This window comes from Neodiprion pinetum, chromosome 2 (assembly GCF_021155775.2).
Source record: "Neodiprion pinetum isolate iyNeoPine1 chromosome 2, iyNeoPine1.2, whole genome shotgun sequence".
NCBI classification, from domain to species: Eukaryota; Metazoa; Arthropoda; class Insecta; order Hymenoptera; family Diprionidae; genus Neodiprion; species Neodiprion pinetum.
The window spans coordinates 19,498,630-19,521,734 of NC_060233.1; the positions used below are offsets into that span (position 1 = coordinate 19,498,630).

General features: G+C 38.8%; 2 protein-coding genes across 3 annotated transcripts in view; both read left to right on the forward strand.

Moving 5' to 3' along the window:
• LOC124210905 (sodium-dependent neutral amino acid transporter B(0)AT3) overlaps positions 1–23,105 on the forward strand; it is a 490,584-nt gene that overhangs the window by 163,626 nt on the left and 303,853 nt on the right. The gene's annotated exons all lie outside the window — the stretch shown is intronic.
• LOC138190474 (uncharacterized) lies at positions 16,954–22,297 on the forward strand. Its single transcript, XM_069133710.1, has 4 exons — positions 16,954–17,077; positions 17,187–17,351; positions 17,508–18,702; positions 21,815–22,297. Exons 2-4 carry the CDS (start codon positions 17,218–17,220, stop codon positions 22,295–22,297), a joined length of 1,812 nt encoding a protein of 603 aa, XP_068989811.1. The 5' UTR covers positions 16,954–17,077; positions 17,187–17,217.

The following is a 23,105-nucleotide window of genomic DNA, read 5'->3' on the forward strand; positions in this document are numbered from 1 at the left end:
ATATTCTGACTTATTCGACGACTCAACCTCAAGGATTCTGGGACTCTCATAGAATCAGCAAGCTGACATTCTCGAATTCACAGACACGATTACTCAGCATCTCACCGACATCAAACGCTGAATCACCAAGAGACTACTCAATTATGTAACCCTCTAGGTCTCATCTACCCGATGACTAATCAAAGTGAAAAAACCCATTCAAGATCTCGGGCTTTAAAAAGTCGATTGGGATGTCTCACTTACACCACAACTACCTCATCACTGGAAGACGTTGGGTAGCGAATTACCTCAGCTCTCTCAACTCAACACTCCTCGATTGATCAATCTCACTTCAAGTACTTCAGATATCAAAATTCACGGCTTCTCTGATGCTTCTCAAATTGTAATGGTTGCTGCGGTATATCTCATGGTACACTTGAGGACAATGGAGCTGAGACGGCTAATTTTTTACACGAGACAGTTATGTTAGCAATGCAGAGAAACCTACAGCGCTATATTCGGCCGAGCGCGAAACCAACTCAATCTCAATAAAAATAACATAACCCGTGACTATCGAATCTAACCTCAGAATACCGCGGGGACAACGACTTGTTAGATCGATACATCAACAAGTCATTATCCCCGTAGTATTCTGAGGTTAGATTCGATAGTCATGGGTTTTGTGATCTGGACCGGATTCCTAATTGGTTCTCACGAAGCGTGTCACTTCTCCAACCGTTGATGTAGTTGTGATAGTAAAAGTAGTATGGTGTACTGAAAAATTAACAGGCATCGTTCGACATAATCAGGAATCTACTTCAGATCACTTGAAACTTGTTTCTATATAAAGGAATAATCCCCCATGTCAATGTTCATAACTCATTTACGGTCCTAATTATAAGTGAAATGTTTAAATTATCCTTGCAACGTAACAATGAAATTTTTTCAAGGTTGTTTTTCGATCGTATGAAAGGAATCTAGGGGGTTTTCTCTGTGTCAGCGGTCTATAGTGAAAAATATGGAATGACGTTTCATCCCTTCCAGGGGGGGGGGGGGGCTCCTCAGACTAAAATATTTATCAACAACAAAACATTACTGATACATAGGGAAGTTGCTCAAGAATTTAGATCCGAACATAAGCAGAACAGCGAGAATTTTTTTTTCTTACTCAAGAGAAGTTGAATCTGAGGGAATGGTGAAGCGTAAGCTACATTTACATTTATGTACATTACATTTAATTGAATATGAAACGTTTCGGAGACAATCAGGTTAGCATCGTAGAAAGAATAATCAACGAGAACGCCGAGCCGTCGTCCACAAATATGTATGAGACAGAATATGAGAGTTCTGGGACATAAAATTGCGGCGTACTGTCTGAGTAACCTCTATTCCTGCCTTACCGATAGTCAGTATGTTACCCGTGAGGGGTAAGCCTCACCCACGATAGTCTCACCAACGGAAGCGTATCATAGATGGCGCCACTTGTATTTCTGCTCGATTTTCCCGACTGACATTTTAATAATGAGATTTTTGTGCTGTCAGATGAGCAGCCATTTTGAACTTTTCGCCGTTAGATGGCAGACATTTTACCGAAGGAATTGATAACGATAAGAGCATCAACATAGATGGCGCTACCAATCGCTGTTTTACCGATCGAGTCAGAAGTGCGTCCGTTATCGACCACAACATGGTGTTACCTTCGGCCTTACCGACAGTTGGTGTTACTGGGCAGGAGTGGTGCCGCAGGTTTATCGCATATGGCACCCCGTACACACCCAATTATCGATCAATTGATGTTCTATTGATCGCCTCTGCGTTGTTTCCAATGCTTGCCGCAAGATGGCTAGATTTTCTCATGTGATCGGTGAAATAGAACGTTTCAGAAAATAACGGTTGGATGCTTCTTTCACGTAATGCGGGTCGGGAACTGTGGACTGGAGGGTGTTTATCAGGTAGAGGTGGTAGTGGGGTGAAATAAAACACTTCAAAATAACGGTTGGATGCTTTGAATATATCCTGAATTTTTTTCCCATGATATGACAGATGGCATTGTCAATAAATCAGTCTGGGACAGGGGGGTGGGTTCATAAGAATTCTTCCCACAAGATACACGTCGAGACTTGGTCGGTAGAAAATTGCCATGGGAATCGGTGGTATATAAAACGTGAACTTATGCCGATAGTCACTCTGTTCTCATCGTCTCTTCACGTCGTCAATTCTTACTTGTGAAAGAAGAAACTTTCATTGAAATGCAATGGATTTGACAAGACTCAACCACGTCAGCCGCTTAGAGAATCTGCCGACCAAGATGTTGGAACTCGAAATTGGGGAGGTGTATGTCGTCACTGGGCTACAACTGGTCAAAACGAAATTCAGAGTACGCGTTCTGGCAATGATTGAAGGAGAATACAACGTCTTTTTACCATCTAAAACCGTGACGGTCTTAAAAGAAGATTCTGATAAGCTGGCCGAAATGTGTAACATGGCTGGGGAAAATCGTCTGCAAATGAAATACCATGGTGAATAATTCAACAAGTTTGGATTTTCATGCAATTATGTACCGTGAATAATCTATATGATCCCCTCCACTACTACGAAATTCATCCGCGAACGGATAAAAGCAGGTGTCTGGGAGGCCGAGCAGTCAATCTTCTACCGGTAGTATTTGAGAAAAATTGAGCGCAACAATCCTCCTCTTCAACATGGCGATGATCCTAGACGTGCAATGTTTCATAGGCCATAGCAAGAAGTTTGTATCCAAAGAAGTCGTAGATATCGACGTAAACGGGCTGGGCCTGAATTACATCTTGTTTGAGCCACTCTGTGATTAGGCTAGCTTACCACTTGAATGTGGAACTACTGCTGCTTGTTAACACGCGATCATCACGGAATACCATGGAATACTGCCAACAAATCTTACGAGGATGTATCGATGATTGTGAGGAACATGGTGAGTAATGTGTGTTACGTATACGTCAAAGGGGAGAAGAATAAAGCATGACTGACAAAGATCCTCGATGGTACAACGAGGGTTATTAATATGGAAGATTTGCACATCACGTCCTCTGCACTGAACAAAATTAAAATGTACGGAAGCGGCACCATGCCATGACTTAAACCATGGATACTTCCTATCGGATAATATCTGGAAGCATTCGGGGAAAGGATCGATTTGGTATGATGACAACCCTGAATACCTTACATCATATATCTGCGCCTTTGAAAATGTGCAGCGGTTGAGGAGTTGGTATTTGAAGGAGTGTACCGGCTCTCTCGAGAAATCCTTCCGTCTGTACAAAGAATTAGACGGTTTAAGAACAATGAGATCTAAGATTATAGCTTTTTTGCAAAAAGAATTCATCCACACATCCGCATCAAACACTGTCAATGATGTATGGAATAAACTGCCTGAGAATATGAAAATGGACGACAACATTGCCAGTTCCCGCAGATGCCTCCTGCATTATACACCAGGACCCGGTGGCGATATAGCGGATGGACCAAATCCTCTAGTAAAAGACTGTCTGGAATGCAACTATCTGTCTTAAAGATGCCCGCAATATGCACAAAAATATCAGTAGAATTCATTCTAATTATTGCGATTATATTATACTTAATACATAGAATTAAAACGTAATATTCAATAAAATTATTCACTTATCCAAAAAATAGAATTTGAAACAATTATGCATATATCTTCTTAAGTTTTATCAGTTCTTGTAATATAAATTTATTTGGGGGAAAATGTGAAAATATTATAAACTTTATTTGCAGTAAAATACATAATGAATAATTGCAAATGTTACAGTTTCATTCTTCAAAATAATCCATAAAATCTCATAATCACGAGCACCGTCATCAACATCATCATCATTATTATTCTTTTCAATATCCAACATTATTATAGCAGTCTCATTCTTCCATTTTTCTATAATAATTTTTATAGACATATGACTATAATTTGTTTAATATAATATAGGCTGCTTGGGCTTACTCGAGCCGCCCGCAGGTTCTCAACGAGTTCCCGATGCTCCTCCAGAAGGAACTTAGACTTCGCTTCGGAAAAGCCAATAATTCCTCCTTCAATTCCTCATCCTCACTTTAATCATCGGTGGACCAATCATCATCCTCAATTGGAGCTGAGACGGAGCCAAGGTCCCGGGGAGAATGAGATGACATTTTTTTTTAAATTGATGCTACGTCCGCGGTGAAAAATCTGTGAAAAGACCAAATCGAAATGGAAAAAAGATGATGCTGCTGCACTCATCATTGATATATACGATAAATCTGTTACCCAAAAAAGTTTTCACCCATTCAAAATGATGGATACAGAGAAACTAGGGAAGAAACTAGAATTTTATTTTAATGTAGTGCTACACGCCAATCCTGTTCCGAATAATATCCCTCATCGTCAGCTCTGCTAAACTTTCCCAATTGTTCGCGAATGCGATCAACCTCCTTGAGAAACATGAAGACTCGATTGTAGGCGGCTTCATAGTTGTCAAAAGCTTGCTCGACCTCTATATTCTCCTCCGCTTTTGCAACATCCTCCACCACCCACTACCCATCACCACCATTCTCAGCATTCTCCTCCTCCTCATCCGACGATGATGATTCGAGGAGATATTCGCGAGCCATATCATTTTCATACTCAAGATTGATAATAACCGCATCATCATCATCACCATCATCCGCTCCATCATGAAAACGCAGTTGCGAAGCGATAACCAGCGTATCAGCGTTGCTATCAATCTCCTCCTCCTTATCAAAATGGTCCTCCCCCCTGCGCAACCGTCTGAATGTTGGTGACGGTGGTGGTGAAGTAAGTCGGGAGTCTAGTGGTCCTCTTTTTTATCCATTCGTATTTTTTTGAAATATGATTATAAAATTTTTCCCGAATTTTTATGGCGATTTGGAATACAGAAAAGTTGGAGCAAATCGGAAAACTTTGTTAGTGTACTGATCAAATGTGATAATCTTTGCTGATTTGAATTAGCATTCACAGTGTCGTAAGAGGATTGGTGTAGCGCTATATATATTCAATAAAGTACTCACAGAAGTAAAAACTCTTTGAAATCCTTGGGTGTTCGAATGAACACTTTTTCACAAGTCACTTCGTCAAACACTTTTTTCCTGTACGAGGGATTTTTCGAATGCGAGAGAAGTTTCAAACTGCTATTCAAATTTATCCGGAAGGAAACACGACGCTACGTCTACCCCCAATGTCTGAAAACCGACCAGCCAATTGTGAATGGGGTGTTCACCACATGGCATGCGAGCAAAATGCAACGCGGGAACGGTATAGGCAGAAAAAATTTTCTTAAGAGGTTGTTTTTCCCAACAAACGTCCCGATTTTTTTCGTTTCATGTCCCACGCTGATTAGGGTCGGGGTCTGCAGGCATAGACCCGTTCGCCATATGCCGAGTACCATAAAGTATCGTAAACATTGCTCTAGTAGCAAGTGTTCGTGGGTTCGAATTTCTCCGAATGGTTAGTTGTTGACTCCAGATTATGCGGACGTAACGTCTCCTCAAACGGTATAAACATAAATCACTCGGTCAAGAGTCGGCAGGACCAGATTTTTTCCCATCACATGTTCCACGCTAATTAGGGAGGGGGTGTCCATGTATAGACCTATTCGCCAAATGCCAAGTACCATAAAGTGTCGTAAACATTGCTCCAGTAGCAAGTATTCGAGTTTCCCCGAATGGTTAGTTGTCGACTCCAGATTACGCGGACGTGACCATTCCTCAAACGGCATAAACACGAATCACTCGTCCAAGAGTCAAGACCATATTTTTTGTATATAGCGCTTTTGCCAACCGGATCTAAACGGGGCTTGTCACAAATCTTAGGCATAAGAATTTGGAGGCCTTTCTGGACGATACGCAGCGGGTCATCGTTGAGCGATTGACGCTGGCACTGCGCGAGGGGGGGGGGGGGGGGGGGGGGTGGGGATGTGTAGGTTAACCTCACATTATCATGCAATTTTGAAAACATAAAGTACCACAGGATTGGAGAAGTTGAAAGCTTCAACCTCCAACACCGCGATCCTCCCCTCGCGCATTATAGACGATTGGTGTACACGCGCACGCAACTATCTGCTTGTGAAGGTTGAAGATTTTGAACAGCGCGATTCAGAGTGGTGCAAGATCAAGATCCTCAAGACTGGCGTAAACATCAACCGATACCCGCCTCTTGCTGCGGGGTTTTCAACATTTGTTGAGCTGCCCAAAGATATTCGGCAGAAGAAGGCTGTAGTCAATCCGAAAAACTAAGACGAAAGATGCCTTCTCTGGCCCACAGCTACAGCCTTCCACCCAGTCAACACCCATGCTGAGGGGACTCATCATTATAGTCGGTATATTTCCGAGTAGGACTGTGCAGGTATCGAATGCCCTGCTGCTCTTCACGACGTAAAAAGTTTCAGAGATTGAATAATTTGCGAATTAATGTATACGGGATAGAATCTCAAACTTTTTTACGATTGATGAGCAAACAATTGGCTAATTATAATGTCACCTGTTTCTCTGCGATAGATGTTTGTGTTACTTTGCCGTGAATACACGCCTACCATATGTCACCGACAAGATTGCATTATGTTAAATAAAGTGCGTATGGAATTTCCCAAGTCGAAAGATTTAGCATTTTCAAATTTCCGAAACAAAGTCACCGCCCCGTTTGTCGTTTACGCCGATCTTGAATGTATATTGACGTCCGTACGGGTGGATGAATTCCAGAATCATGTCTCAAACCGTAAAACACATGAATTTCAAAAACACGTCCTGCACAGTGCAGCATACTATGTACATTGCGCGTACGATGAAACTGCATCGGAGTTCCACAGTAAACGCGACGCCGATTGCATAGATTGGTTCATCCAGCAGCTTAAAGATTTATCGATCTAAGTAAAGTTGTGCATTAAAAATATAATTCCGATAGAGTCTCTTACCTTGTGCAATGCGATCGCCACATGCGCGCAAAAAATTGCTGTAATAGCGAAAAGCAGTTGTTACGTCCATGAACGTGGTTCATTCCCGAGCGGTAGGAATAACCTGGTTTGGCTTCGCTTTTACGTACAAGACAACCGCAATTTGGATTGAGGATTGAGTAACGTTGAGTTTATTGGTGATATCAAGTATATATATATATTGCAAGAAGTCGAGATAGGGATAACATTGAAGTGTCTTGTACAAAGCTACTTAAGAGCTTTAGCTCTGAGGTTCTTAAGAGTTAGGATACGAATGAATCTAGAGACGAAAAACGTACGGCTGCAGAAAAGATGTGAAGATGCTAGAGGAAGGGAATAGAATTAGATAAGTAAGCGCGATAGTGAATAGCGTGAGACTAGGTAGAGGTAAGAAGACAGGACATAGACCATGATATTCATATAAGAACTGTGGGAGAGTTGGCGAGTAGGAAAAATAAAGAGAGGTAGTGTGCCGGACGTAACACCCCTCTCGTGAGAGGGAGCATAGCGGTAGATATGGTCCCAAATATGGAAATCAAGAAGGTAGAGATGTCATATAACAGTAGTGAAACATGATTTCAAATGATGTGCTTGAAATTTGTTTTACAATCTTACTTATTATAGGTAGTGTACGGTGTCTATAATGTGAATATAATATGTTGTCCATATGTATGAAAATAATAAATGGTATGTGTTTACAAGTATGTAACTGCAGTGTGAATGTAGTTTGAATATAAATCGATGCGTTTAGCAAAATTAGCTGGATATTTGATGACAAGTGTTTGTAATAGTAAGTTATGTTTGAGATGGTATGGTTTAGATTCTGGATTGCGTATGACCGTAAGGCATATAGTTATAATAATATGGTTACAGAATATTGTTTAAGGCTAGGCGCCTAGGGTTAATGCGCATGGAAGAGGGTTAACATATTCAATAATAATTTACAATGTTTTCTTTGATTTGCTAGGTCGTAAGTATTGCTATTATGGTTTTTTTTTTTGACATCCAGTTTGACCTATTCGTACAATGATATCGACTATAAGTATGGGTATATTTTAGGCTGAACTAAGGGCACAAGATCGTAATTACAATTACTTTAATGCAGTGGTGTAAACAAACATATATGAGCTGGTTAGCTCTCATCTTACTTGCGTTTTTTTATTTCGTTTATGTCTGTTTGATAGCGCTACAGCAGATCTTAGTAGCAATATGGTAGTTGCCTATTTATAATAAGGTTTTCGCAAGGTTTTGAGTACTGGTGCGTTTGAAGGAAGTGGAGGTGGTGTGTACTGCATCACGAGTTTTTACCTCGACGGAAATGGATGGGTTTTTATTATGTGTGTGCGATTTTGAGTTTCTTGAGATCGACTATTTTAGTTTTGCTTAGCGTAAGATATATTTCGGCGTAACGTCATCTATTATGCGCTTGATTACATATGGGCCTTTGAAATGATCTTGGAATTTTTACCTTGTTTTGTTTAATAGGCAGACAGCTTGACCTACTTCAAACCGTTGTCGGTTATCCGTTCTGTCGTAGTGTTCTTTACTTTTCTGTTTAGCTTGGTTCAAGTTCAACGCGGCACGTTTACGAATGTCTGTGAGATTCGCTATTAGATCGAGGTGGAATGTATCGTATGTATGCGTGGATGTGTTGCCTAGTGTCGCATCTGTCGATAGTTTAGCTTCCGAGCCGAAGATTAGCTGGTGAGGTGAATAATGCTTATTCTCGTGTTTCGCTGTATTATAACAGAAAATGGCAAAACGTATGAATTCGTTCCAATCTATACTTGCATTGGTGTGATGTTTCATGTATTCGGTAATTATAAGATGACTTCTTTCTAATGAGCCGTTTGATTGCGGTCTATAGGCGGTTATTCGTAGATGTCTGATCTTGAAGAGCCTGCATATTTTTTTGAAAGCGGTACTCATGAAGTTTCGTCCCTGGTCAGTGAGTATAGTTCGCGGAGTTCCATAGCGCGTGATGTATTTTTTAGCAAATACTGTCCCTATCGTCTTTGCAGTAGCATCGGGAATTGGAATGGCGTCTAAGAATTTGGTCAGATTGCACTGGATCGTCCAAAGATAGCGGTTATTCGATTTCGTAACGGGAAGTGGTCCACTAAATCTTTAATCGGTCTTATCGGGTAATTTTCCACTAAAACTTTAGTCGCACCGACTAAATCTAGGGCAACTTTGCCAACGGCCTCTGTGGGCGTGTCAGTAATTGCCATGGGTGATTTCGTTTCGATCCTGAATAGTTTTTTCTTTTGGCAACTGCTGCAAGATCTGATGAAATTTTGAATTTGAGTTTTCATATTTGGCCAAAAATATTTTTCTCTTATTTTGTTGAAAATTTTTGTAGCGCCTTGGTGTCGTCCAATCAGTGACTCGTGGTACTCCTTGATCATGTCTTCGCGTAATTGTTCGTTTGGTATGACTGTAGTATCTCGACAAAGTGTTACTCGAATGTCTGAATCCGCAAAAATGTGATAAACGAGCTTTTTGAAGATAGATCGTAGAATATCATCTACTCCTGGTCCTGAAATAGGGAAAGATATGAATCAAATATTTAGTCCGGACAAGATAATTCTCAAGTTAACTAACGTGTAGAAAATGTCGTCAAGTTTGCTCGGGTCTGATTGTCGTGATTTCACTGCAAGGGTAATGTATTTGTCGTTTTTCAACTTGGTTTTAATTACATCAGATTTTTTTGGATTCTGGTTTTCAAGGGATTCCATGTATATCAGATTTTCGTCTATCAACTGTTTTTCTAGTCCTTCTGCCCAACGACATGCAGCTGATACGAAATGAGCATAATTGTCGCACAACATGAGAGGTCCGTCATTAGTTTCGGTTACGTTAGGTGTTGGTAATATGTTGTTTTGATTTTATACGAAGTAATCTAAGCAACAAAAGTTATCGTTGTCAACATGGGGGCGGTCCGGATTTCGCTATTTTGGAGTGTCGCGACGTTGTGAGCGTAAAATTGGTAGCGTTGCCATAGGTACAACGAAAGCATCCGCTATTCGTGTCTTCAACAGCTGACTCCGGATCATGTGTCACGGAGTCACTCTCCGAGATATCAGTTGGGTAGCGCGAGGGAGCAGAAGTGGGAGCATGTCTTGGAGCCGACCTAGTGCCGGTCCGACGCGTCGGCCGACGTATCGGAGGAGGAGCAGGGTTTCTGGGTATCGATGCTTCTGCTTCAGATTCAGAAGATGTCCAGTCACAAGCTGGGTTTTGATAATTACAAATGATATCGTGATGTCGGAGTCTTTAAAATATGTAACGGATCATCCGATTAACAAGGTTCCAGTCCAACTTATCTAAGCCGCAGCCTAGTTTTGGAATCGAGAGCGATTTGACTTCATCTTATTCGAAGCAGTAACTTTAGGCTTACTAGGGCGTTGAACAGTGTTTCTTCAGTTGGTTTTTGGTAGTGGTACTTCGTGGTTACTAGATTCTAAATGAGGTGGTTACCATGTAGTGGTAGTGTCAATACGCTCGTTACTTCAGGATCTAGCTGTTGTAGTTGATCTCGGGTGAATATTTTCTCATTGATCGGTTGTCCCGCGACTCTTCGTCATTTTTTGCAGTCTGCTGAGATGCAATGGGCTAGGTTATCTTGTCTATCGAGGAAATTAGCACGTATTTCTCGAATAAATTTACTATGCATTAATGGTAGGTGGTTGAGGCCTATCAGGAATTCCATGAATCGAGGGGCGTAATTTCGTCCTTTGCTGGTAGTGGCTTCGGATGTCGGCTGATTCAGTGTGTCGGACTGTGTTTCACGTATTTTAATACTACGACTCTGGGTTTTACCGGAGTTTTGGTTTGGTTTAGATGAGGCAAGTGGTTGAACTCGTTCCGTAGTTTGCTTGATCGTTTTACCTCTTACAATCGTTGGCTCCATTGCACTGCTATTGTCAGTCATACTGGCACTTGAGTCAGAGGTAACAGCAAAATTGGAGGGGTCTTGTAATGTTTTGGTTCGCCTCCGTGTGGAAGGGTTAGTGGATTCGTGTGCAGATCTACGCGTTCGTGTCGGGTACTGGTCCATATGTTTCATGCGTGAGCGCCAGTGGACGAAGATAGCGTATCCGGTTCGCGAGCACGTGTTGGGTGTTAGTGAGCTATTTTGGCGCGTTTGTGAACACCGGTATACGAAGAGAGCGTAGCTGGTTCGTGAGCACGTGTTGGGTGTTGGTTAGCAGCTTTGGCGCGCCTGTGGGCTTCAGTAGATAAGGATTCCGTATCGGGTCGTGCTCGTTTTGAGGTAATAAGCAGAATTCGGAAAGAATTGACAGGTGGATTTCTGGAAAGTGCGTCTGCGTTGAAGTTCGCTATTCCTTTTTTCTGTTTTGTGACGTACGAACATTCTTCCAATTTCAGTCTCCATTGCATTGAACGGGAAGTCAGATCTCTCACATTTTTGATTCACTTTAGTTATTTGTAATCTCTAACCAAGGTGAAGGTTCTACCGTAGAAGTAAGGGCAAAAATGTTTGACGGCATAAACGACCGCTGAGAATTCCTTCTCTGGCACCGAGTGATTAATTTTAGCCTTTTGTAACACCCTTGATGCGTACGTGATTAGCAAATCTTCACCATCTTTATCTTCACTGAGTATTGCTCCTATTGCATACTTTGAAGCGTCGGTCGTTAGGACGAAGGGTTTTTCAAAGTCGGGATACTGTAGTATCGGTTCCCGACACAGTCTATTGCGTATAGTTTCGAATGCAAATTCAAGTTCTGCTCTACATAGGAAAGGGCTATTCTTCTTCAGCAAATTAATAATAGGTCTAGCAGTGTTTGAAAGGTTAGGAATGAGTCTTTGGTAGTAGCCTATTAGACCTAGAAAATGTTCAATCTGTTTAGGATTCTTGGGAACTGGGTAGTTTTTCATTGCTGATATCTTGTCCAGATTGGGTTTCAATCTATTTTGAGTGATGATATGACCTAGGTATGCTACTTCTTTATGAAGAAATTCGCACTTATCTGGCTGGAAGGTTAGTCCCGCATCAGAAAATCTCTTCATGAGTTTCCAAAATTTGGTTTCGTGCTTCTCCAAGGATCAGAAGTGAATGACTACGTCATCCAAATAGACAAACTCATCGGTACCCTATCATCCCGATAGAACCTGATCTATTAGACGTTGAAAGGTGGATGGAGCATTTTTTGAGCCAAATGGCATTCTAGTATACTCGAAATAGCCGTGAGGAGTTGAGAAATCGGTCCTTGCGCTGTGATCGGGATGCTCTGGAATTTGGTGAAACCCGTAAGCTAGGTCGAACGTTGAGAATTTTTTTGCGGAGCCTAGCTAGTCTAGGATATCGACGATATTTGGTAGCGGATGAAAGTCGGCAATGGTTTTTTCGTTGAGTTTCCAGAAGTCACTTCTTTTCGCCGCTAGCATCTGATTTCTTGGGGATGATCCAGACCGGAGAATTGTAAGGAGATGAAGAATGTGTGATAATGTGTTGATCAAGGAGTTTGGTCACTTGTTTTTGTATTTCATCTTTGTGTACTCTTGGGTGTCTGTATTGTTTGGTATGAATTGGTGCGTCATTGGTAGTAGGGATCGTATGGCTGACTACGTTTATATGTCTCAGGGTAGCACCTGGGCGGAAAAATGATGGTTGAATTCGATAGCAAGATTAACTATTAATTGTTTTTCTTCGTCATTCAAATTGTCCAATCGCAAATTTTCGTTGAAAATGTCAAGGCGTCTCGAATCGTAATTCAGGGATATGTGAAGAACGCGATTCTTCATCCTTTTTTTAATGTTATGGTTTTGTGCTATTAAGACCTGTCTGCTGCTTGCAGTATTTGTATGCGTTAGGTGTGTGTTTACGCTGAGCGTTGCGGTGCTCGCAAGTTTATCGACTTCTTCTAGTGTTACGACTGGTCTTCTAATTTCCACAGCTGATTCGTTGGAGTTTATTGTATAAGCGTAGGCAAACCCTTGTTGGTTGGTACCCAGGGTCTGTCCCAGGAATATGTTAGCATCTACTTACAACTGTTCTATGAATCCGGTTTTTACCGAGGGATTCGAAATTTTTAGTGAAATCACCTGAGCCGTTTCTGGTGGTATCAATATGTATTCTTCGTTTAGGAGTTTTAATGAAATACTAGTATTTTTCGGTGTTATTTTTTCCGTATCGAAAAATATCGTTGTATTTTCGTTCCGTAAAAACACGATCCTAAGATTCCGTCTTCTTGTATCGGGATCAGATTCTCGACTGTCTGGAATACGTGAAGGTTGTCACCGATTTGAATGCTAGTTGTTCCCAATATTCTTATAGTCTCGTTTATATCACTGGTAACGTGAATCTGACTTTCGAGTAATTCACACGAAACATGCGGATGTATTGCTCCGAGTTTAATTATGTTTACATCAGCACTGGTGTCAACTATAAATGTGCTGGCTTGTCGTGTGAGTTCACCGGTGTTATTCGAACCTTCGGTGTTTGTGTGACGAATATTATGAGGATACGCGGTAGTGTTTTTGTGTTGGATCTATGCTTGGTAATGGGAATAATGCCGGTTTCGCGAGAGATGAGGTAGTTGTTTTTGAATCAGAAAGTCGCCTTTTCAGAATGTAAAAAGTCCGAACTCAGTTTACCGTCTTCGATTATAGGGAATGAGTTGTCAACAAGATAGAATTCATGGCGTGTATTAGCTAACTCGACGTAGAGACTTTCTATTGTTTTGATGGATTCTTCCGTTATCCCTGATATCTGCCTAAAATCTGTTTTTGTGACGTGGACTCTTGGGTCAATTCTATCGATTTTTATCAAATTAATATTAGCGCCGGTGTCGATTACTAGTGCCACGTACCCATTCACAGACTGTGGGCATTTTGTTAGGATATATGGAGGTCTCGACTCTACTGGTTCGCGGTGTTGTACCGAGCTGACGTATGGTTTGGACGCTGCTCCGGTCTGAGGGAGATCGATGCGTCCCCGCGGCCGTCTCTGAACTCGTTGAAATGGCTAGCGGTGCCTGAATATTCACGGTGTTGCTCTGCTACGAATCAAACTTCTGGGTGGACGCCTGCATCACAATTGTCATTCAAGTGATCTTGTGTTACATAATCGACCGTAAAATTTGGTTGCAAAGGATTTGGTATGTTATACTGTTGTGAGCGTTGACTGTCGTTTCGCGTCTGATCTAAAGGCTGGTTTGTCGGGTCTCGTGCTCGATATTGGGTATTGTGATTGTTCTGTTTTGATTGGTGTTGCTATGGAAAATTCTTGAATCATGATAAACATTTGAATTCTGAGGATACTGGGAACGTTTTGAACGGCACTTATCACTTTAGTGGCCTTTGCGACCACACAGCGTGCAATGTGTGTTATTGCGTTGTCTTGTTCTGCACTCTTCTATACCATGACCTGCCATCTTACAGTATTTACACATAACTTATACGAAAGGTCATTCAAAACAATATTTAATGATATGATCGGTTAATTTATATATACTACATTTTACGCGGTTTTGTGCTTCGTAGTTAGTATTACAGAACGAGGCTAGCTTAAGTCTATCTGATAATAGTTTTTCCGTTTTAGTGGCCATATCTATGGCCATTTGTGGCGTTTGTGGATTCTCATGAGCCACTCTTACTTCTAATTCGTCTAGTAAACCTTGTATAAATCTTAGTCTTGCGGCTCCTTTGATATTTTTCTTTAGCACTTAAGCATCACTAATAGACTTTGAGGCTTTTATTTATTTGCACGCTTGTCTTAACAGATGTTTTATTCTAGCACCGTAATCTAAAATACTCTCGTTTCGCCTCTGTCCCGATTGTGCAAGGTCTAGCTGGATATCTGGGAGGTGTTGTTTAGATGCGTAGGCCTGTTTTAGGCAGTCTAGCAAATCTCGAAGAGAATCCGAGTTATCTCACTCTAGATATTTACTCGCGTCGCCTTCGATTTTCGCGCGAATAAGTGTGGAGCATATATTCAGTTCTCTGGCTAAGACAGCTTATTTTGCGGATTCTACTCTAGTTATGAACTTGGATACGGGCATATTAGTGCCCTTAAACGTGGGAATCAGAGCCAATGAATCTTTAAAAGGCAGGCGCGGAAGAGTGCTTTCGATAGTCATGTTGTAAATTTTAACCTAGGTGTTGTCGACTTACAAAGTGAAGATGAAGAGGAGGAATAAAAGAAGATATTGTATTCTTCCGTGAAGATGTTGGTACAGCGATTTCGTGTCTGTAGGCGGTGATGACGTCGATGTGCGTTGTGTTGTACTAGAAGTCGTGAAGAATGAAGATGTCCTCGTAGTAGCAGCAGGAAATAGTTTTGCAGAAATATCGATTTGCAGATACGGATTTGTTTATGACGTTCGTGTGAATCAGAGATCGTTGATTGCGCTAGACGTAGAATATAACTTTCAGAGTATCCTCAACACTATCACACAGTCGTATTACTCTTGTATTAACATCACTGAGCTTGTACGATTTGGAACCGGTCTATGAGATGGCACCTTATGCGTAGCACACACGTAAAATTGTATCACTGGATTTCTGGAAAGCTAAGATCACCGCTGCCACCAATGTTACGTCAGTGAATGTGGTTTATTTCCGAGTGGTAGGAATAATCTGGTTTGACTTTGCTTTTACGTACTAAGAGACAACCGCAGTTTGGATTGAGGATTGAGTAACGTTGAGTTTATTGGTAATATCAAGTATATATTTATTGCCAGAAGTCGAGATATGGGTAAGATTGAAGTGTGTTGCACGAAGCTATTCAAGAGCTTTAGCTCTGAGGTTCTCCAGAGTTAGGATACGAATGAATCTAGAGACGACCCACGTACGGGTGCAGAAAAGATGTGAAGATGCTTGAGGAAGGGAATGGAATTAGATGAGTAAGCGCGATAGTGAATAGCGTGAGACTAGGTAGAGATAAGAAGACAGGACAGAGACCATGATATTTCTATAAGAACTGTGATAGAGTTAGCGAGTAGAAAAAATGGAGAGAGGTCGTACGCCGGACGTAACACAGTTTACGCCTGAGGAGAAAAAGTGTCACGATCACTGTCACTTCACGGGTAAATATTGCGGTCCTGCTCATAATCGGTGTACTATAATTTAAATTTCAGAGAGACGCATACAATACATATAGTTTTTCAAAATTTGTTTGATTACGATTCACACTTTTCAATAAAATCCCTTGCGTCAACTTTTCCTGGTGAAATTACACTGCTACTCATAAATAAGTAAAAATAATATCCGTCACGAAACGGGTTGATGGAACGATGATGCGCTCTAGATTTATCGATTCGTTTAGATTTATGGCTAGCAGTATCGATAAGCTTTCGTCTTATTTGGATGATGCAGATAAACCCATAGGGAGTCAGTTTCATAGTAATTCTACACAGTTCAGTTTGATGACGCGCAAAGGCGTTTTTCCTTATGAATACGTCGATTGTTGGGAGAAACTCGATGAAACGTGATTACCTGCTAAGAAGCATTTCTACTCACACCTCTGCGATGCAAATATTTCAGACGCCGATTATGAGCATGCTGAAAATGTTTGGGGGGAATTTTATTCGGAGTCATCGGGGGACTATTCTCATTTATATTTAAAGATGCATGTTCTTTTGCTTGCCGATATTTCCCAAAATTTCCGAGCCAGCTGCTTCAAAACATTTGATTTAGATCCGTTGTACTACTAAACAGCGTCGGGACTTGCTTTTGACGCGATGCTTAAACACACGAGAGTAATTTTACAACTTTTAGACGACCCAGAAATGATCTTATCTTTTGAAAGAAGCATTTGATGCGATGTAGTACAATGTGATAATTAACACGCTCGGGACAATAACAGATTTATGGGTATTCGCTGGGTGCGTAAGGCATAGTGGGGGACACAGAACTGATGTCAGCGCTCGCTGCGGACAATATAGAACTATGGGTGGCTCTTTTTTACTTAAGGCTATTAAAATAACACGTGTGTCAACTAAATTAAATAAAGTAAATAAAATGGGCCATCAAAGTTGTTGTGTAGTCGATTGCAAAAATACAAGTCGAAATAGCAATTGTAAATTTTATAAGTTTCCGGTTGCCAATTGGAAATTAAATCAGCGAAAAAAATGGATCGCTGCTGTTAAAAGGCAAAAGTGAGTATTACTATAACCTATAACCATATATTATAGAATAATATCATGTACATGTGTATATCATATAAGAAATCTGAGTATGTAATAGTTTAATTTTTTTTTTGTAAAGTATTGATGGATCGTTATGGTCTCCAAAACCTATGGATGTTATATGCAGTGAACACTTCATTAGCGGTGAAAAATCAGATATTGAATCAAGTCCCAACTTCGCTCCAACTATTTTTCCATCAGCTTATAGACGACGTAAAGTCAACGAATCTGCCGTTTTGAATAGGTACGTAAAAGAATTTAGTTTCGATTAATATATTTAGATTAATCGAAATAATCGACTAAAAAATTAAGTCACATTAATCGGTATAGTTAAAAATTTAGCAATACCTATTATAGTTAATTTAATTTTTATTTCTGTTATCGTAATTAATTCATCTAGACACAAACGCTTCATGGAGAGAAGAATAATGAAAAAGTCATTATCGTCAACGGCTGAGATACATCCGGTGATGAATTTTGTAGAACCGCCTGAAATAGCTGAAGGTGATCAAAATAATACATTCATGAATCAAACGGTGGAGCAGGCATGTGAAGCGAATATATATTTTACCTCCAATGTTTCATCAAAAACATTCATTTGTAATCGGTATATCACTAATAACAAATGTGATGCTGAGACACAAACAGAGATTCTGGAAGCGTCGACGTCAAAAATAATTACAAATAATAAAAAATATGTTAACAAGGAGTGCGGTACACCACATAGAACGTTTGCTGATCATGAAACTCAAGTAACCAATATGTTTGAAGGATTTTCATCAGTTAAAAAAAACGAGCAACTCATAGATCTTGCTGGTGTAACATTTAATAATTTTAATTTTTTATTAGACAGAACAAAACCTCCTAAAAAATCGACGATTGGTTACAAAGATAGACTGTTCATATTTTTAATGAAATTAAAAACAGGACTCACTTTTTCGGCTCTTGGCGTATTATTTAACGTGCATAGAACAACGATTTCAAGAATTTTTTTCGACATTTTGGAGCAATTAGCTAGTACGACAGCTAATTTAGTATTTTGGCCGGATATTGATGTTGTTCAAGCAACGATGCCTGAGTGTTTTCATCATGATTACAGTGATACTCGAGTAATCATCGATTGTACTGAATTTAATATTGAAATTCCTGCTAATGTTGATCATCGGGTTTATTGTTATTCGCATTATAAAAAAAATTTTACTGCGAAGGTTCTCATAGGTATCACTCCAGGAGGATTTATTTCCTTGAAATCAAAAGTAGCTGGTGGTCGTAAATCTGACTCTCAAATGACAATTGAATCAGGTTTATTAGATCTTCTAGAAGATGGTGACGTCGTTTTGGCTGACAAAGGTTTTCCGGAAATTAAAACATTTATCGATGCAAGTGGAAAAAAATTAAAAATGGTTATGCCACCTTTTTTAGAGAAAAAATCTGAATTTACAACACAACAAACTCAAGAAACGTACAGCATAGCAAAAGTACGAATTCATATTGAACGCATAATGCAACGATTAAGACTTTATCAAGTATTAAATAAATTTCCTGAAAATCTATTTCATTGTGTAGATGACATCATACATGTATGCTGTGTTTTGGTAAATTTACAACCACCAATAATTTCCAAAAAAAAAAATGAAGAATATAATTAATGGTTCAAAATAATTGATATTTTTTAATGAACTGGTTAATTTATTAAATTTTTTGGATCATGTACTAACATTACAACTGAATTATATATTAAATACATATTCTTAGGCATAAAATATACATTAATAAATCATATTTCAACTTTTAGCAACACGTAATAAAGCTTTTTTTATGTAATATTAAAATAATGTAATATAATGATATAATAAACTTTTAATAATATAAAATAAAACATCTTATTTATTTTAATATAATTATTCTGATGGATTAATTTTTTTTTTCTGTAAAAATTCGCACTGGTGAGGTTTCCTCACTGTTATTGTTATTGTCAACGTAAATTTCATTTTCAGCACAACTATCAGTATTTGATGTATCAATGTTTTCATCATTCTCTGTACTTGGTTCTTTAGTTATTGCCGCACAAAGAGCTGGTAAATAATCTCGAAAATAAAATATTTCACTTTGTGAAATAACTTTCTTTAAAAAATCTTCATCACGAAGCACTTCAACTAAACAACAACCACCTGGTATTGGTGAATATATAAAAAGATCACAAATATTCATCCCACTCACATACAATTGTATTTGAATTTGAGTGTAGTAACTATCAGACTTCTTCAGTTCTCAGGCACCATCAATGAGTTCTAAATATTTAACATTACACAAATTATCAGTTATATTTATCACAGGTTTACCTTACATAAAATGGGACATTTAAATTCGACTAGTTTTGAGATACATCCATCTAGTACAACTACTCCATCAAGGCTCGCGCAAAGCCAAGGTTGAAATTTGCAAACTGTGACACCAACACGTTTCACAGTACAGTTATTAACTTTTTCATAATTTTCTCTTGCAAGTGATTCATTATTTAAACCATACTTAGTAGAAGCGCAATCAATTTTTTTTGGATGTAATATTTCATACACCAGACTTTCAATAGTTTTAGTTTTTCTTACTTTCATACTGTGCACGTTTTTACTAGCAGACAATCTTAGTTGTCTAGCAGCATACCATTCAGTGCAAGTAGATTGTCCCAAAGTTTCACAGCATAGTTTTATAATATCTTCTTCGGACATTTCAATTTTTTCGACGTAAAAATCTTTTAACTTCTTATCTAACTTAAAATTTGTTTTATATTGCGTATTTTCATCACAAGAAATTAGAAAATTAATTGCACATTGTTCACAGTCTTCCTTTTCTAAATTAATTTCGACTTGTTGCAGTAATGAATTCATGACTCTTTTGACCGTATGTATATTTGTATTTTTAGCTTTTGCTACCATCACCTGTTGTAAAGGAGATTCTTCTAACAATTGAGAAATATCTATTTCTGGAGCCTCATAACATTTTTCTCTTTTTGCGGGAAACATTTCTCCAAATTGTTTACCTTTAGCATATTTATCTTTTGCAAACTGTCGGGCACTAGGTTTTCCCCATACTTGTTCATTACTTGTTTTTGTTGCACTCTTTTCACTATTGATGAAATAAATTAATGCTGCGATGTGTTTACATTTCTTGCTCTGATTGTATACACAATCACACTTGACATCTGTCACAAGTCGTGTCTCATTAATCTGAAATATTAAAACAATAAAAATAAAATTAAAAAAAAATCCAAACAATGATAATTGTAGTATGTAAGTGTTATTACATTCAATGATGTTGTGTAAGGCGTTGAATTTACCGATGCTTGTCTAATGACGCGCGCTTTAATTAAATAACTTTGATTTAATTTTCGATGTTCTTCAACATCTCTCACATGTTCAGCCAGAACTAAATTTTTACCTTTTATTAAAGTTTGTGGTTGGAAAATAATATTGTGGGTAATAGATTGAAAGCCGGTTTTTAACACAAATTCCATTTTTATCTGAAAAATTAAATAAAGAAAATAAAAATTTTAGATATTTTCGTAAATATATAATTATGTCAAAATGAAATATTTTTTATTTTTTATATAATTTCAGATTGTTATATATTTAATATTAATACTTATTTTTCATTCAATATTAATTTAACAATAAACTTCTTGACAGATTTTAACACTGCTTAACCTTATTCACATGAGACTTGTTTTAGTTATTGTGTTAATTTTACTTACTTTTTTCAGCTGATCCAGGTAAAAACTTATAATTTAATATGCGCTCTGTGTAAAATTTTACATTTTTAACATAAATAATATTTTTTTCAACTTTGTTTAATTCTTTAAACATCTATTTAGCATTTAGTACATGTAAAATATCTAAAAAGAGCCACCGTAAGTTGTATCGTAAGGTGGCGCTGGGGTCACGCACCTAGCGAATAGGTTTTATCCGAGTGACGTGAAATCATATCTCATATATTTTGACGTCAACAATCTACAACGGTGCGGCTATAAGCGCACATTTTCCGATCGGTTCATTCGAGTGCGAGCATAATCCCATCGATATAACAACTCACCCGGACGATTCACCGATCGGTTACATCCTGGAGGTGGATTTAGACTATTCCATAGAACTTCATGAGGGTCATAAAGATTTACCCCTTTGTCCTGAGCATTTCACACCTCTGGGTGGTAAAAGCGCTGAACTCGTTGCCACCCTCCTCACCAAAACAAAAGATATATTGCACTATAGAATTTTGAAGCAGTGTTTAAGTTTAGAATTGAAATTATCAAAAGTGCATAGAGTTTTAAGATTTGCACATTCTCCATGACTCAAGCCTTACAGCACTCTTAACACTGATATGCGCAAGCAGTCTAGGAATGAGTTTAAGTAAAACTTTTATGAACTCATGAATAACGCGGTGTTTGAGAAGACTATGGAGAATGTGCGAAATCACAAAGATGTTAAATTGGTTACAAAATGGAATGGAAGAGGTGGCGCGAGAAGTGTTATTACCCGAGCAAACTTTCACAGCTGCACCGTATTTGACACAGTTATGGTTATCATAGAAATGAATGGGGTCAAAGTTTACTTTGCTAAGCCTATATACATTAGCGCCGCAATCCTATATCTCTCCAAAATTATTCTGTACGAATTTCATTATAATTATGTTAAAACTAACTTTCCGAACAAACAGGCCAAATTGATGTATACCGACACCGACAGCCTTATTCACCAATCCAATGTACCTAATATCTATGATATTGTCAAACGTGATGTGAACGCAATGTTTGACACTTCTAACTACCCTCCCGACAATGTGTACGGTATTCCCCTCAAAAACAAGAAATGTCTGGTCCTGACGAAGGATGAGAACAACGGAAAAATTATGACCCAGTTCATTGGGTTACGAGCGAAACTGTACACATTTACCACCATGAGTGAGGACGAAAAAAAACACGTCAGTGACATCAAAATGAGCAAACGTACCAATGGTGTCAAAATTTCTACGTTGAACACAATCACGTTTGACGATTATAAGCGCTGTTTGTTGGCTTACAAAAAGTTGTTCCGACCAAAAGGACTGAAACTTAGCAAAAAACACCAAGTTAGTACTATCGTACAGAAAAAAATGGCTCTAAGTTACCAAGATGACAAGCGACAATTGATACCTGGGTAGACCGACACCGTACCTTGGGGGTTTGCCGCCACCCTCAATAAACTAGCAATAAGATAGAACTGTAGATATGAAACTGTTGTGAATATTTGCGTTTGGCACCTCGGACGATCAGGCACAGACGTTTTTTCATCAATACGATATTGGACGGATCGAAGTTTTGAATGTAAATACCATGTATTGGAAAATTCCTATATTTAACAATTATATAATTATTATTAATATATTTATAAATTATTTATTCATTATTATTGTATTTAACAATTATCATTCATTTTTATTCGTTTACGGAAACAAGTTGTCAGAAAGTTTACAGAAAGTGAAGGAAAGTTTTCAAAAAGTGAAAAAAAGGTTTCAAAAAAGGGAAAAAAGTTTTCCAATTTCATTTCCTCATTTGATTAACACGTAAAAAAAGTTTTCCAGAAACAAAAAAACATTTTCAGAAAATGAAACGTCCATTGATCGTATGGAAAAATTGTGTATTATTATTGTCATTGTTATCATTTTGTGATCGTTTTTTTTTTTTAATCGAAGAGTTGCGGAATTCAAGTGACAGATTCGTGCCAATCATCCGGGCTGGCGTTCATGTGGGCGATTGGCCTACCCAACAAACCGCCACCTCCTGTGCAACCACCCCCAGCCAGGAACTATTTTAATATTACTTCTAGCTGGGGGCCCTGTCCGTACACGTCTCGTCGTTCTGTCTGTCCATTCTGTTTCGACCGTCCGTCAGTTACGTCATATCAGGCAGCCGTCAGCGTTTTATTCGTCGTAAAATTGTCCCTGTCTAGGTGGCAACGAACTGCTACCG